Here is a 13,208-nt window from a genome sequence, read left to right as displayed (position 1 = left end):
ATAATTTATTGACACGCAGACAGAGCAACAAAGTGCTTTGATTGAGAGGATATTGGATTTCGGCATCAAACCGCAAGCCTCCTGAACAGTGTGAGTGTAAAGGTAGACAAAAGGTAGACTCGGCTCACTGATCCCAAATGAATATGAGACTAACATTGCTTAAAAGGTCACTGACTTTTTGTCATTGATTCTGAATCTGGCATAGCATTTAGGTTTAACACCTGCATTTCTTAATCCAGTTACATCAGACTCTGATTTTCACCCTGAATCTGATTCGTTTGGGCAGGTGTAAATAACAATAATTATAATAATAATAATTATAGTTATTATTATTATTATTATTATTATTATTATTGACCAAGGGTGCGATATATGGAAACAGTTGCTTGTCTTTAGACTGACAATGTGTGGAAGGGATGACTTTTTTGAGATTTTAAATGACAATCTGTAGTAATATTTTAATAATGGCTTATTCACTTATTTACTAAATGTGTTTAATTAATTAATTAATTTATTACTTATATTGTTAAATTTATTAAAATAATGAGGCTGACACTATCTATAAATAACAACGTATTATTATATTGTTATATTATTAAACTAGCATATTTACTTGTGATTTTGTACTAAATTTGTTTAATTCATGATTTCTTTTTTATTTATTTATTTATTCTGTTGTTAAATGTATTTAAATGAGGCAGACAATGTATACGAATAATGACTTATTTTCTTGAGATTCTGATTACATTTATTGAAATAATGTCTTTTTTTCTTGAGATTTTGGCAAACTTTGTTGAAATAAATGCTAATTTACTTATGATTTGTTTACAACATTGGTTTTTATTAATGAATGAATTAGTTTATTATTTCTATATTTGTTTGTTAGATTTATGTATTCTATTGTTAAATTAATTTAAATTATGGCTCATTTTCATGAGGCTGACAATACATATGAATAATGACTTACTGCCTTGAGATTCTGAGGAAAGTTCTTTTAATAATGGCATATTATCTTGAGGCTGACTGAACATACAGAAAATGGCTTATTGTCCTGAGATCATAGCTGATATGTTGAGATACTGGATACTACACTAGTAAATGCTGTACTCTTCACACTGCCCCTCATAGCTGTATGCAGTATTTCTTTAACACTAAACCACTAAACAGTCACATGACCAGAATTACTTCATAACTATGAAAGCACCAACTGTGGAGGGGTAAAGAGGGAGAAGTTAATACAAGCCAATGGACCAATGGATGCAGTTAAACAAAGTGTTTATTCGAGTCACACCCATCCACACCAAGTGCAGCACAGCATGAGTATGCTTGTTATTGTACAGCACAGTCGAGAACCATGGAAAGTACCATCAACACCGAGCATAAAAAAATAGGGTCTAAAGGAACAATTGCGCTTCTTTATTAAATACCACACAGGAAACAGTGTTCGTGTGCATGCGTGAGTTACTCCTCCATGTCTTCCTCACTGTCATCACTCAGAGGGAACTCCCTGCACTGGCGCTGTGTGTTGTAGCTCTTCACATGCATGGGACACTCCTGGTTTATAATGGCCTGGGGGAACACACACACACACACACATCAACAACTGCAAACAGATGCAAACAAGTCCAAGGTAAGGCATATTTATGTGTGCTTGTTTTGGGGCATTATTAGGACGGTAATCATGAATTACATCAACAATATAGGCCCAAAGTTCTTCAGGTACCCTTTCTAATTAGGCCACACACCAGCTTTGCTCGAGTCTTATTGGAGCGGACACAAAGAAGGACACCTATGTCAAGCATCAACCAATGCCCAATGTCAGCCTTCCAGCACTGGGCTGTAGTAATGGAGCTCCATCCAGTTCTTTTGTGATGATTTGGGAGCAGCAGAATTAATCCCTGTACTCCTGTGGCTGATATCAATCAAATCCTCCCACTCGCAAGATTCCAGCATCCAGTGTAAAGCCTTTTCCAATGCAGTTGAGGCTTGATTTGATAAGAAACGCCTGATGTGCAGGTGTCTACAAACTTTTGGACACATATATGGACATTTGGACACGTGCTTATAATGTAAATGAGACATATACATGGAGCCAACATCGTAAATAGGAATTGTGTTTAAGTGCGTGTGTGTGTACGTGAGTGTGTGTTACCATCTTCTCCTCCCGGACTGCAGGGTTTTTGAGGAAGAAGCAGAGGGGTGCATAAAGAATGTTGACAATTCCGATCATCACCATAAGGTATGGGAAGCCGATCGCTCTTACGATGGCGCCCCCTGTAGATGGTCCTATAGTAATGGCACAACAGAGGTGACCAGGGCAAATAGTTAGTCAGCGAAAGACAAACTTACACTATTATATAATTACATATCCCATATTAATTAAAGCATATTTACCTATAGCAAACCCCATACAAAGTGCCACATCCGCTATAGCGTACACACTCCCATAAACGGAGGCATGCCTGATATCCACCAGGTAACCCATTATTGCCATCATAGACGAATCCACCATTCCTACAATAACAAGCAGAGAAACCAAGGCTTAATTCCATATTATTGATAAAACAACAGCATTGCACTCAATCAATCTATCAATCAATCCAGTCATAATTACCAATGGCGAATCCCAGTCCTCCATTAGGGCCGATTAGGCCATAAATATTTTTGGCCATGGGAACCTGCAACATATACACAGTACATAGATTTTGCAACTACAGTAAACATGATTGATAAAAACAGTTAACATCTAATAGGCTTGCTCAACAAACACACACAAAAAGCTAAGATCCCCGATCACTCAGCCGGCTCAGATGCGTAGGAGAAAAGTCAAAAGTCACACTCGGCCTAAGAAGCCTCAGAGCCACTAAGTACAGTCACTCTGGCGTTTTGCATAGGAGAGCCGAAAGCCACGATGTAGAGTCGTCACCAGCCCATAAATAGTGTCAGCTGTGATAGAAAGTTACTCCAGTAGTGGGCCTGGGAAACATCCAAGCTACCATATATATGGTGGGTCTGGTAACAGCTGTGATGTACAGTCACTCCAGGTGTTGGACCTAGGAAACATCCCAGCCTTAATGTAGAGTCATGCAAGCTTAGGAAACATCCCAGCCATGATGTAAAGTTAACCCAGCAGTGGGCCATGGAAACATCCAAGCTGGGATGTAGTGTTACTCCAGCAGCAGACCATGGAAATGTCCGAACCGTGATGTAAAGTAATTTCGGCAGCAGGGGCCTGGGAAATATCCAAGCTGCAAATATCCATGTGGAAACATCCGAGCCACAATTTAGAGCCATAAAAACAGAACAGATCAGAAACCTTTGGACGGGTAATTTCAGAGTTACTTCAAACCAATGAGGAAATACAATACAGAATCAGACATCAGACACTAAACATGTCTTGTCTAACTGACTACAATTGACTTTATTAATTGTGAAAATTCTCTTTTTTGTCAAATCATTGCTAAAATGAAGGGAAGGTTGAGGCTTGTACTCACACAGATAAGGCTGATGCCAACAATGACCATTCCAATCATGGAACACAACCACCTAGAGAGGGGCAGAATTATAGTAAAGGATTAGATTAAAGGATTAGATTGAAGGATTATAGTAGATCATCACCTTCATATCAGTCCATTTTTGTTCAATGTGTTTACCATTTCTTCACAGTAATGTGATCTACCTAGGAAACATAGCGTAAAAAGGGTTAAAAACTTCTACAATGCCTCAGAGAGTGACTGTACCTGCCCATTTTGTTGGCCAGGAGGCCAAACAGGTTGGTCCCAATCAGGTAAGACACACTGGCTGGCAGGAAAGCCACACCTGCAATATCAGCACCTTCATCAGTGAGCTCCAGCGATTCAACAGGTACATTTAGAGCACAGATAAACCAATAAAACGGATGGGGAACCCACTCTTAACCAACGTCTAATGCCATCAGCTATGTCAAGAACCCTACAGCATCCATTTCCAGACATATCAGTTCTTTAGGATCAGGTGACCGAGCCACATAAAAGAAGTAACTGAAGCAATATCCTGGGGCACTGACGTCTTGGCAGGGTTGTAGAGACGTCTGGCGTCGTATAATCTGCTTTGCTTCTTGAAAGAGTAACATACCTCTGTTAAGTAGCTTCTCTTTTTTTTGTGTTCGGAAATATCCTGGAAGTGTAGACTCCAGGGTAAATGAAGTTGATACATCATACATTTTATTAAAGTGATTATTGAGCATATATATTGACTCTAACTGAATATTCCTTATTTTAAAGCACTAACTAAAGGCAAAATGCCTGGTTGTGACTGAAGATTTTAGCTAGTTAATTAACTGTGAGCTATGTCTTCAGCTGTTAATGGGAATGCATTACTTTCATAGCTCAGATAATGGCAGACTAGCACAGACTAGCATATACACTATATATATAATGTTTCTGGGTATTAGCATGAGGAACTAGCTAATGATGGTGTGAAAAATTCACTAGCTAGATAACATTGTGTCTTATAGACACACACACATGTATATATACATTATGTCTTATTATGTCTAGACACATAGAGCTTTTCGGAGAAGCTTTCTAATAATAATTACAATCTTTGACTGTGCTAAGAGCTTAGTTAGGAACATGAACTGAAGGCCTGAACATTAACACGTGGAGAGTGAGGAGCAAGCTCATGCAGGGCAAGATATTACATGGCTATTTGATGTACGTGGTTGTGTGGCACAACAGATAACACCACCATCTGCCAGTGAGCTGTTACACCATGTGGGAGATGGAGGGTTCGATTCCCAGTCCCAATTCGAGTCCTTGGGCAAGACTCCTAACACTACATTGGCCCACATCTGTAATACGAGTAACCTTGTAAGTTGCTCTGGATAAGAGCGTCAGCTAAATGCCATAAATGTAAATGTATGTACTATTAATTCTCAAGAGTCACATTTTACATCACAAATGTAACTTTATTTAGTTATAAAAAAAATAATATTATAGAAGTTTGTTTGCAGAAATGTGTGCATACAAATGTTACGCACATTTTAGGCAATTTTTATTTGACTGTGTTGATAAATAAATACACCTTAAAGACAAAGGTTTGACTTTTTCATATTTTGCTTTCACAAAACGACCCTTATTTTACTGCAGCAACAGGATTTTAAAAGGTTTAAAGATGATTATATATTTTTTGTTAAAATTCCAGTGTTTTTTTTTTTTTTAATTAATTAATTAATTCAGGGGGCGAAATTGAGGGTGAATCAACATTAGATTGGAGCGTTGATTTAATGTTGAAGTTAATGTTAACATCCAATTAACATCTGAGTGACTGTTTGCTGTCTGGGGCTGCATTGCTTTCCATGTAGTTACTCAGCCAGAAAGGACAGAAGCAGAGTGGTAGAGATGCTTACCCAGCTGCCATTTCTGTGAACACATGGTTTGCATCATCCATATGGGGAGAGTGGGCTCTAGGATGGCCACGCCCATGTTAGCGAAGCACAAAGACCCTGGGATTGCACAAAGATACAGTACAGTCATGATGCAGGGAAGGCAAGGAACCAGGCTGAGTAAAGCCACTGACTGATTGATGGTAATACACACTCCCACACCTGCGCTGATGAGTATATAAGGGTCCTTCAGCAGAGTCAGCAGTGGTGTGCCCTCCACACTCTGAAAGAGGATACAGAATTATGATTACATCTAAAAGGAGCACCTACTAAAGGTGTAATTAGTGTAACCTATTGACTGTGTAGATCAGAAAGGCAATATGAAGGAGCTTACCCCTGGAGAGATCTTGGAGGGCTGGAGGATACATAGCTGGAGTGCTGTGTTTGGGAAAAAGAACCAGAAGAACAGGGTTGATGGTAGATGGTAGTTCTCGTAGCCACTAAGTGACACTTGGCATAATTCCAGTTATGTGGTGAAACCCACCTCCATCAAATAGAGCCAGGAATGCCAGGATGAGGAAAGGAGCGCTTTTACCCACAAACTCATACATCACACTGCCGAAAGGAGCACCAACTGGAAAACACACACACACACATACACACACACACTTATTAGGATATGACATTTAAATGAATACTCCAGTGTTTTTAAACCTGAAATCCATCTTCTGCATTTGTAGCAAACAGGAAATTACACATTTCTGCCCACTGGCCTCCACCGTAATGCTGGAGTACTCTAACAGGTCAGTCACTCACTCAGCACCCCCATGGCCAGTCCTCCCAGTGCTATGCCCATGGCAATCCCTCTTTCATCATCATTTGTGTACACACTGGCCAGCATGCCCAATCCTACAGAGTTACACACACACACAAACACACACACACACACACACTACATTACTACAAATCATCATGTATAATTTAGTATTTAATTACAAATAGAAAATGTTATACTATTATATACTATACTATATACTGTATATACTATATATATTTTAATTCAACAAAAATTTAATAATTTGATAAAACACTGGTGATCAAACTTGAAAGCAGACAACTTGACAAGAAATAAATAAACAAATAAAGCAACAATTAAATGAATAATTCCAGTATTTTATTTATTTATTAATATCATTGTTAAACGTTTGCTAATTTTATGGTACTTGATTTGTGTACACTAGAAGACTTAGGCACACAGTACCTGCAACAGAGGAGAAGGACGAGCCGATGCCTTGGAGTGAACGAGCGAAAAACAGCAAAGCATACGTTCCTGAGAAAGCGAACACTGAGAAAAACAGACACACACACACACACACACACACACACACACACACAAAGTCAGAGCTGATTCTGAGCTAATCTGATAACATTAGCTCAATAGCAGTTTGTACTTACTGATCGTGGAGATGAACATGATAACAAACCCAGCAAACATGGGAATATGGTATCCAATCCTGGAAAAGGAGTATAATTAATGATAATTAATAAAGTATAATGATGTTTAATGAATTATGTATCAGGATATTCTCAAAGGTTCTAGTAAAAAAGGCCTGGGTGTTATTATTGTCCAGTAGCTCCATTTGTGTAATCAATGAATCTCTGAGTAGAATTCCACATTCTACAACAGTGTGATTGTGGGATAACATCTACATCGTGTACATGAAGAATGTTCTAGAATAGTTTAAATTAAGAAAGGACATTCTAGAACAGTGTGGTGGCATTCTAGAACAGTGTGGCTGGGGATGGCATTCTAGAACAGTGTGACTGGGGGGTGGCATTCTAGAACAGTGGCTGGAGGTGGCATTCTAGAACAGTGTGACTGGGGGGTGGCATTCTAGAACAGTGTGATTGGGGGTGGCATTCTAGAACAGTGTGACTGGGGGGTGGCATTCTAGAACAGTGTGATTGGGGATGGCATTCTAGAACAGTGTGACTGGGGGTGGCATTCTAGAACAGTGTGATTGTGGGATAACATCTAAATCATGTACATAAAGAATGTTCTAGAATAGTTTAAATTAAGAAAGGACATTCTAGAACAGTGCGACTGGGGGATAGAATTCTAGAACAGTGCGACTAGGGGTGGCATTCTAGAACAGTGTGACTGGGGGTGGCATTCTAAAACAGTGTGACTGGGGGTGGCATTCTAGAACAGTGTGACTGGGGGGTGGCATTCTAGAACAGTGTGACTGGGGGTGGCATTCTAGAACAGTGTGGCTGGGGGTTGCATTCTAGAACAGTGTGACTGGGAAGACATTCTAGAACAGTGCAACTGGGGGATAAAATTCTAGAACAGTGCGACTAGGGGTGGCATTCTAGAACAGTGTGACTGGGGTGGCATTCTAGAACAGTGTGACTGGGGGTGGCATTCTAGAACAGTGTGGCTGGGGGTGGCATTCTAGAACAGTGTGGCTGGGGGTTGCATTCTAAAACAGTGTGAATGGGGGTGGCATTCTAGAACAGTGTGACTGGGGGGTGGCATTCTAGAACAGTGTGACTGGGAAGACATTCTAAAACAGTGTGACTGGGGGTGGCATTCTAGAACAGTGTGGCTGGGGGTGGCATTCTAGAACAATGTGACTGGGGGTGGCATTCTAGAACAGTGTAAATAGGGCAAAACATTCTGTAACAGTGTTAATGGTACCGGACATTACAGAGCCATGTGAATGCAGGAAAATACTCTAGAACATAGCAGAGCTGAATGTTTGTGAATGGAGGAGGAAATTCTAGAGTAAGTACCTGTTGGTCAGCGGGCCCACAAACGGGTTGACCAAAAGTTGCACCAGAGCTTTGGATGCAAACAAGAGTCCCACTCTCACATTCTCCTCCTCCAGAAACTCTTTGTCATCTTTGCAGTCAGAGGCATTGCTCTTTGGGCCTGTTTCGGGCAGAGGAGGGGTGGACGGGCCGCTCAGGTTGCTGGGGGTCACTGTGAGGGTGTGGGTCGTGTTGTCATAGAGGGAGAGAATGGAGGAGAAGGTTGGTTGTCCTGTGCTGGGAGGAGAGAGGGATGAGGTGGAGGACTGGACGCTACTCTGGTGCTCCATTGTGTACAGGAAGGTCGGGACGATGGGAACTGGAAATATGAGGGGAAAAAACAGTTTGGAGAACATTCTAGAACGACTGAATGAGGTAGAACATTCTAGAACAGTGACAATGGTGGAGAACATTACAGAGCCATGTAAATGCAGGAGGAACACTCAAGGAAAGTGCAAACTGGAGAAGAACATTCTAGTGCTGTGTGATTGGAGGAGAACACTCTTCTAGAACAGTACTAAGTGTTCTAGGAATTTATACTTGGGTCCTTTGGGTCAGGTTGGAGCAGAATGTTCTCAGGCTATATTTGGGTTTGTGGACAATTCCAGGCCCGGTTAAAGCCCTTGTCTATGTGTGTGTGTGTGTCTATATGCTGTCTGACCCCTGTCAGCCTGATGTAGTCAGCATGGGGGTGTGTGTGTGTGTGTGTGTGTGTGTGTGTGTGTGTGTGAGCGGTAGAGATCAGAACATGAGCAGGCAGCTAAATGCCATGGTCAGATGCTCTGCAGGGTCATTTTCTTGAGCTTAATGGTACCTCAGTCTAACCAAAAACCGCCTTTTACTGCAAAATCTCCAAAATTGAAGGAATGTAATGAATATAATTAGTGTAATAATAATAATTCAATATTATACAATTATAATTATATGCTAATTTAGCAATTTTATTTCTATTGGTCCATAAAGATTTGCTCATGCACTCACCCACAACAGTCAGCAGCATGTTGTCGAGTAATAGGGCTACACAGACCACCACAAGAACGAGGCGTGGGGAGCCCCTGCTCTGCCTGATCCACTCCATGGGGTTCATCACGGCCATGTCCAAAACCAGTCACTGCACACAAACACACACAAATGCACAGTTACACACACCACGGCTCACAAACTACTGGTGATGGTGGCCTTGGCTGCTTTTGGTGGCCCAGCACTACATAGTGTCCATGAATTCAAGGAACACCTTTGCTTAGTCTCGTTTCAGTGTACTGCCAATAGATTAGGATAAACAGGAACCTAATGGCACCATGGTGGGTTTAGGGGGTTAAAGGAAAGGGCCTGGTTCCAACAGTTCCAATGAGGCACTCATTATCTTACTTGTAGACCTTTCTGAAAGATCATCCAGGGCTTGGAATCTGGACAATACATGGTTCAGTTCAGCTTATTTACTCCTAATAAGGGGGGGGGGGTTCAGAGACACTATTACAGCAGGATAGACAAACTGATGAAGGTCTGACAGTCTTCTTCCTTTGGATGTTTGTTTCTTAAGATCTAAACAGACATTAATTGCACATGCTTTGTTCTTCGGGAGCTTCTGAGAAGATCTGATAGAAGATAATCCACTCACATGGGGAAGAGGAACATCAAAGGACATTTAGTCAAAAAAAGTGTTCAAAAGTGCTTTAAAGACACTGAGAAAAAGAGACCCCTAACAACCGTGCAGGACCTGCTTGCCCCATCAGATAAACAGCACTTGAAGCTTTCATCATTGAAAGACAATCTTCAGATCTTCAGATCTGAAAACACATACAGGTGTTAGTGTTGGTCCTTCCATTGTGAGAAGACGACGCAACTCTGTGGGTCTGACGGGACGTGGAGCTGCTTAAGAAGCTCTTACTGAGAAAAGAAAAGAGAAGTCATTGAATGTGTTTGGGATGGTTTAAGTCCTGTACGAACGGGATTAGTTTAACATGAGGAGGTGGAGGTGTGTGAAATCATGGGAAAATTAGCAGCTGCATGTTCCTTATATGCATGTAGGCCATAGGCTACACTACGCAATGACTTGCCTAAAGCTCCCAGAAGCGTTGCTCAGGAGACCTCTGAGGAGTCCTTTGGCTTGTCTTCTGGATTTGACTGAGGTTTGCCACAGACTTGCCAACCACAAACCGAGGTATCTGCGCCATGCACAACTCCACTAAACTTTTGAAATGTGGAAAAATCTCCCACCACCATGTTTAACAGATGAGGTGCTATGCTTTAGATCTTGGGCAAATTTCTACAGTGAATTCACTGAAAGTGAGTCACCTGAAAAGCATGAACATTATAATATATATATATATATATATTAATAAAGATAAAGGTAGATGTGGTTGTTGAGCTTTCTGTCTTATTTTCTCTTAAACAGATGTTTTCTCATTTCTGGACATTTGAAAGGAAATGAAGGGAGCTCTGTGACCTTTACACAGTATTGTACACCGCTAAATGCTATCTTTTCTTTCACCCCCTCCCCCTCCTCCTCCTCCTCCTCCTCCTCAGACCCACCAGTCAATATCTATTTAAATATGTTCTCCTGTTGCTTTCAAAGGGGCTAGTCATAGAAACAATCCAACCACACACACACACACACACACACACACACACACAGAAGCAAACGTAGATAAGATGGTCCTTAATTTGACAAATCAACACCTATTCACGCAAAGCAGAACCCATGGAAGGACGACTGTGTCAACATCAATTACCTCTCACTTCAGCTGTCAGGGTTAGCAAACACACACCCCACACACACGCATCACTTTAAGGAGAGAGAGAGAGGCTAACTCATCTGCTATGTATTGATTATATGTATTGAATTGTTTTTGATGAATTGTACACACACTATATGGACAAAAGTATTGAGACACCTGATTTTCCTCCAAAATCATTAAAAAGAGCTGATCCGGCTTTTGTTAGAGCAACTGTCTCTACTGTCCAGGGAAGAAGAAAGGCTTTCTATTAGATTTGAGAGGAACATTGCTGTTAGGATTTGATTGCATCATAATGTTACACCCATCTCATTCCCAACTCCCAACTCTTTACAAAAGTATTGGATAGAGCACCATCCATCATTCCAGAGAACAAGAGGCAAGGTCCAGAGAGTCCTCTAAAGGGACTAGACAGCACTGTGTGTGCATTTGCACATTTGTGTCAGCAATGGGTGAAACCTTAAGTAGCTGAATGCATATATATATATATATATAATAGACAATAGAATATATATATATATATATATATTACATCTTATATATCTTTAAAACTTTACAGAAGGACCTTCTTAACTTTAATGGCATTTTGAGGCATTGTTATTGGTCCATTTATCATTACATTCTGATAAAATGTAAATTCAAAGCATGTCAAAATCTGAGCAGTTAAAAACTTGTTTTTATGCATATTTAAATGCATATATAATTAACAATTTACATACATTAACTCCCCAAATCTTAGAATAAACAGATTCAGAAACACTGCTACAGTACTGCACTGAGCAATACAGCTACAGGTCTGTAGCAGGGGTCTACAGGACAATGAAAGTGGTCTTACCTCCAGCTGCATGGTCTCGCTGTGTGTGTGTGTGAGAGAGAGAGAGAGAGAGAAAGTGTGTGAGTCCAAGGCAGGTGTGCTGTATTCCAGGGGGGCGGTTAGTAGTCACTTGTCAGGCTGTATATGTGCGGTCTGTTCAGAGTGGGAGGTGTCTGCGTCCACTATTCTCAATTTGAAAGTCCCAGTAAGAGAAAGCTCTTAATAGGACCTAAACACACACACTCACACACACACACACACTCACACACAGACACACACCACACAATGCGTCAGAGGGAGAGTAATTGTCAGCATCTGCTGCTCTTTATTGGGTAGGTGGATGACCTGAAGGCTTCTGTTGGTCACAGTTTATCTTTAATATCTCATTCAGCCCCAGACACACACACACACACACACACACACACACACACACACACACACACACACACACACATGCACACACCACTTAATCAACAGCTGCTTCTCCAGTGTTCTTCATGTGCTTTGCAAACAGCTCTAAATTTGTTTCAGGGGTGGAAAATTATCCTCAGTCAATTTTAGACTCTTTAAAAAAGTGTTTTTTAAATCTTAAAAATTGAAGCATTAAAATATAAAAAATAAACATCAGTTTTAAAATATCATTTTTCCATATGAGATGGACATGCTCATTATCTGTCCGGCCAGTTTCCCAAAATCGTGTGAAAAACGTCTCATGACTTGATTGACATATGTCGGCGCTTTCTCTCTAATTCCCCCAATTAGCTAATAAGCATAGAAGAATCCAGCTCCGTAGTCAATAGAAAGGCAGAGTACAACTTTTATTTTTGCATAAAGTGTACAAAAAGAGTTATACGTAGACTAAGGCACTACGTATAATACGTATAACAGCCAGCACTTCCCCAAAGCAGTCTAAACAGCCTGGCTCTGCCTGTGTCTTATATACCTTCCTTATCATGATGCGGTCACCCCTACGCATATTTTTTGTTACAATGTCTTTAGGTTGGGCCCGCTTATGTCCAGGTCAAAAGCCCCATACTCATAAACCTCTTGCACCGCTTTTATTTCGCAAGGGCTTATACACACTGTGAGGCAGGCTGGCTCTGTCATGCTAAGGTCGTTGTGGCAACAATACATACGTTAAATGCAGCTAACATATCTTTTTTAAATGCTGATAACCGTCACATAATTCCAAAAGGTACATCATATGGACAAAAGTATTGGGACACCTTCTCATTTACTGTTTCTTCTGAAATCAGGGGTATTAAGAAGAGCTGATCCTGCTTTTGTTGGAGTGACTGTCTCTACTGTCCAGGGAAGAAGGCGTTATACAAAATTTGGAGGAGCATTGCTGAGAGGATTTGATTGTATTCAGCGACAAGAGTGTTAGTGAGGTCAGGATGTTGGATGATGATCTCCTCCATCTTTATCATCTTCATCTCCAATTCCCCAACTCATCCCAAAAGTATTGGATGAAGCACCA

The 13,208-nt window shown here is 40.7% G+C and overlaps 1 protein-coding gene across 1 annotated transcript; it reads right to left on the bottom strand.

Annotated features, from left to right (window-relative positions):
- Positions 1–1,461: 1,461 nt before the first annotated feature.
- Positions 1,462–9,275, bottom strand: LOC140557014 (chromaffin granule amine transporter). Its single transcript, XM_072681143.1, has 15 exons — positions 9,161–9,275; positions 8,162–8,498; positions 6,821–6,879; positions 6,627–6,710; positions 6,182–6,274; positions 5,910–5,999; positions 5,760–5,803; positions 5,588–5,648; positions 5,390–5,485; positions 3,741–3,819; positions 3,495–3,546; positions 2,615–2,678; positions 2,395–2,514; positions 2,153–2,286; positions 1,462–1,569 (listed from the first exon to the last, which is right to left on the bottom strand). Exons 1-15 carry the CDS (start codon positions 9,273–9,275, stop codon positions 1,462–1,464), a joined length of 1,536 nt encoding a protein of 511 aa, XP_072537244.1.
- Positions 9,276–13,208: the final 3,933 nt, after the last annotated feature.

Source organism: Salminus brasiliensis, chromosome 6 (assembly GCF_030463535.1).
Source record: "Salminus brasiliensis chromosome 6, fSalBra1.hap2, whole genome shotgun sequence".
In the NCBI taxonomy this organism is placed as follows: domain Eukaryota; kingdom Metazoa; phylum Chordata; class Actinopteri; order Characiformes; family Bryconidae; genus Salminus; species Salminus brasiliensis.
Note: the sequence above shows the minus strand (reverse complement) of the source record. Positions and strands in the feature narration are given on the sequence as shown.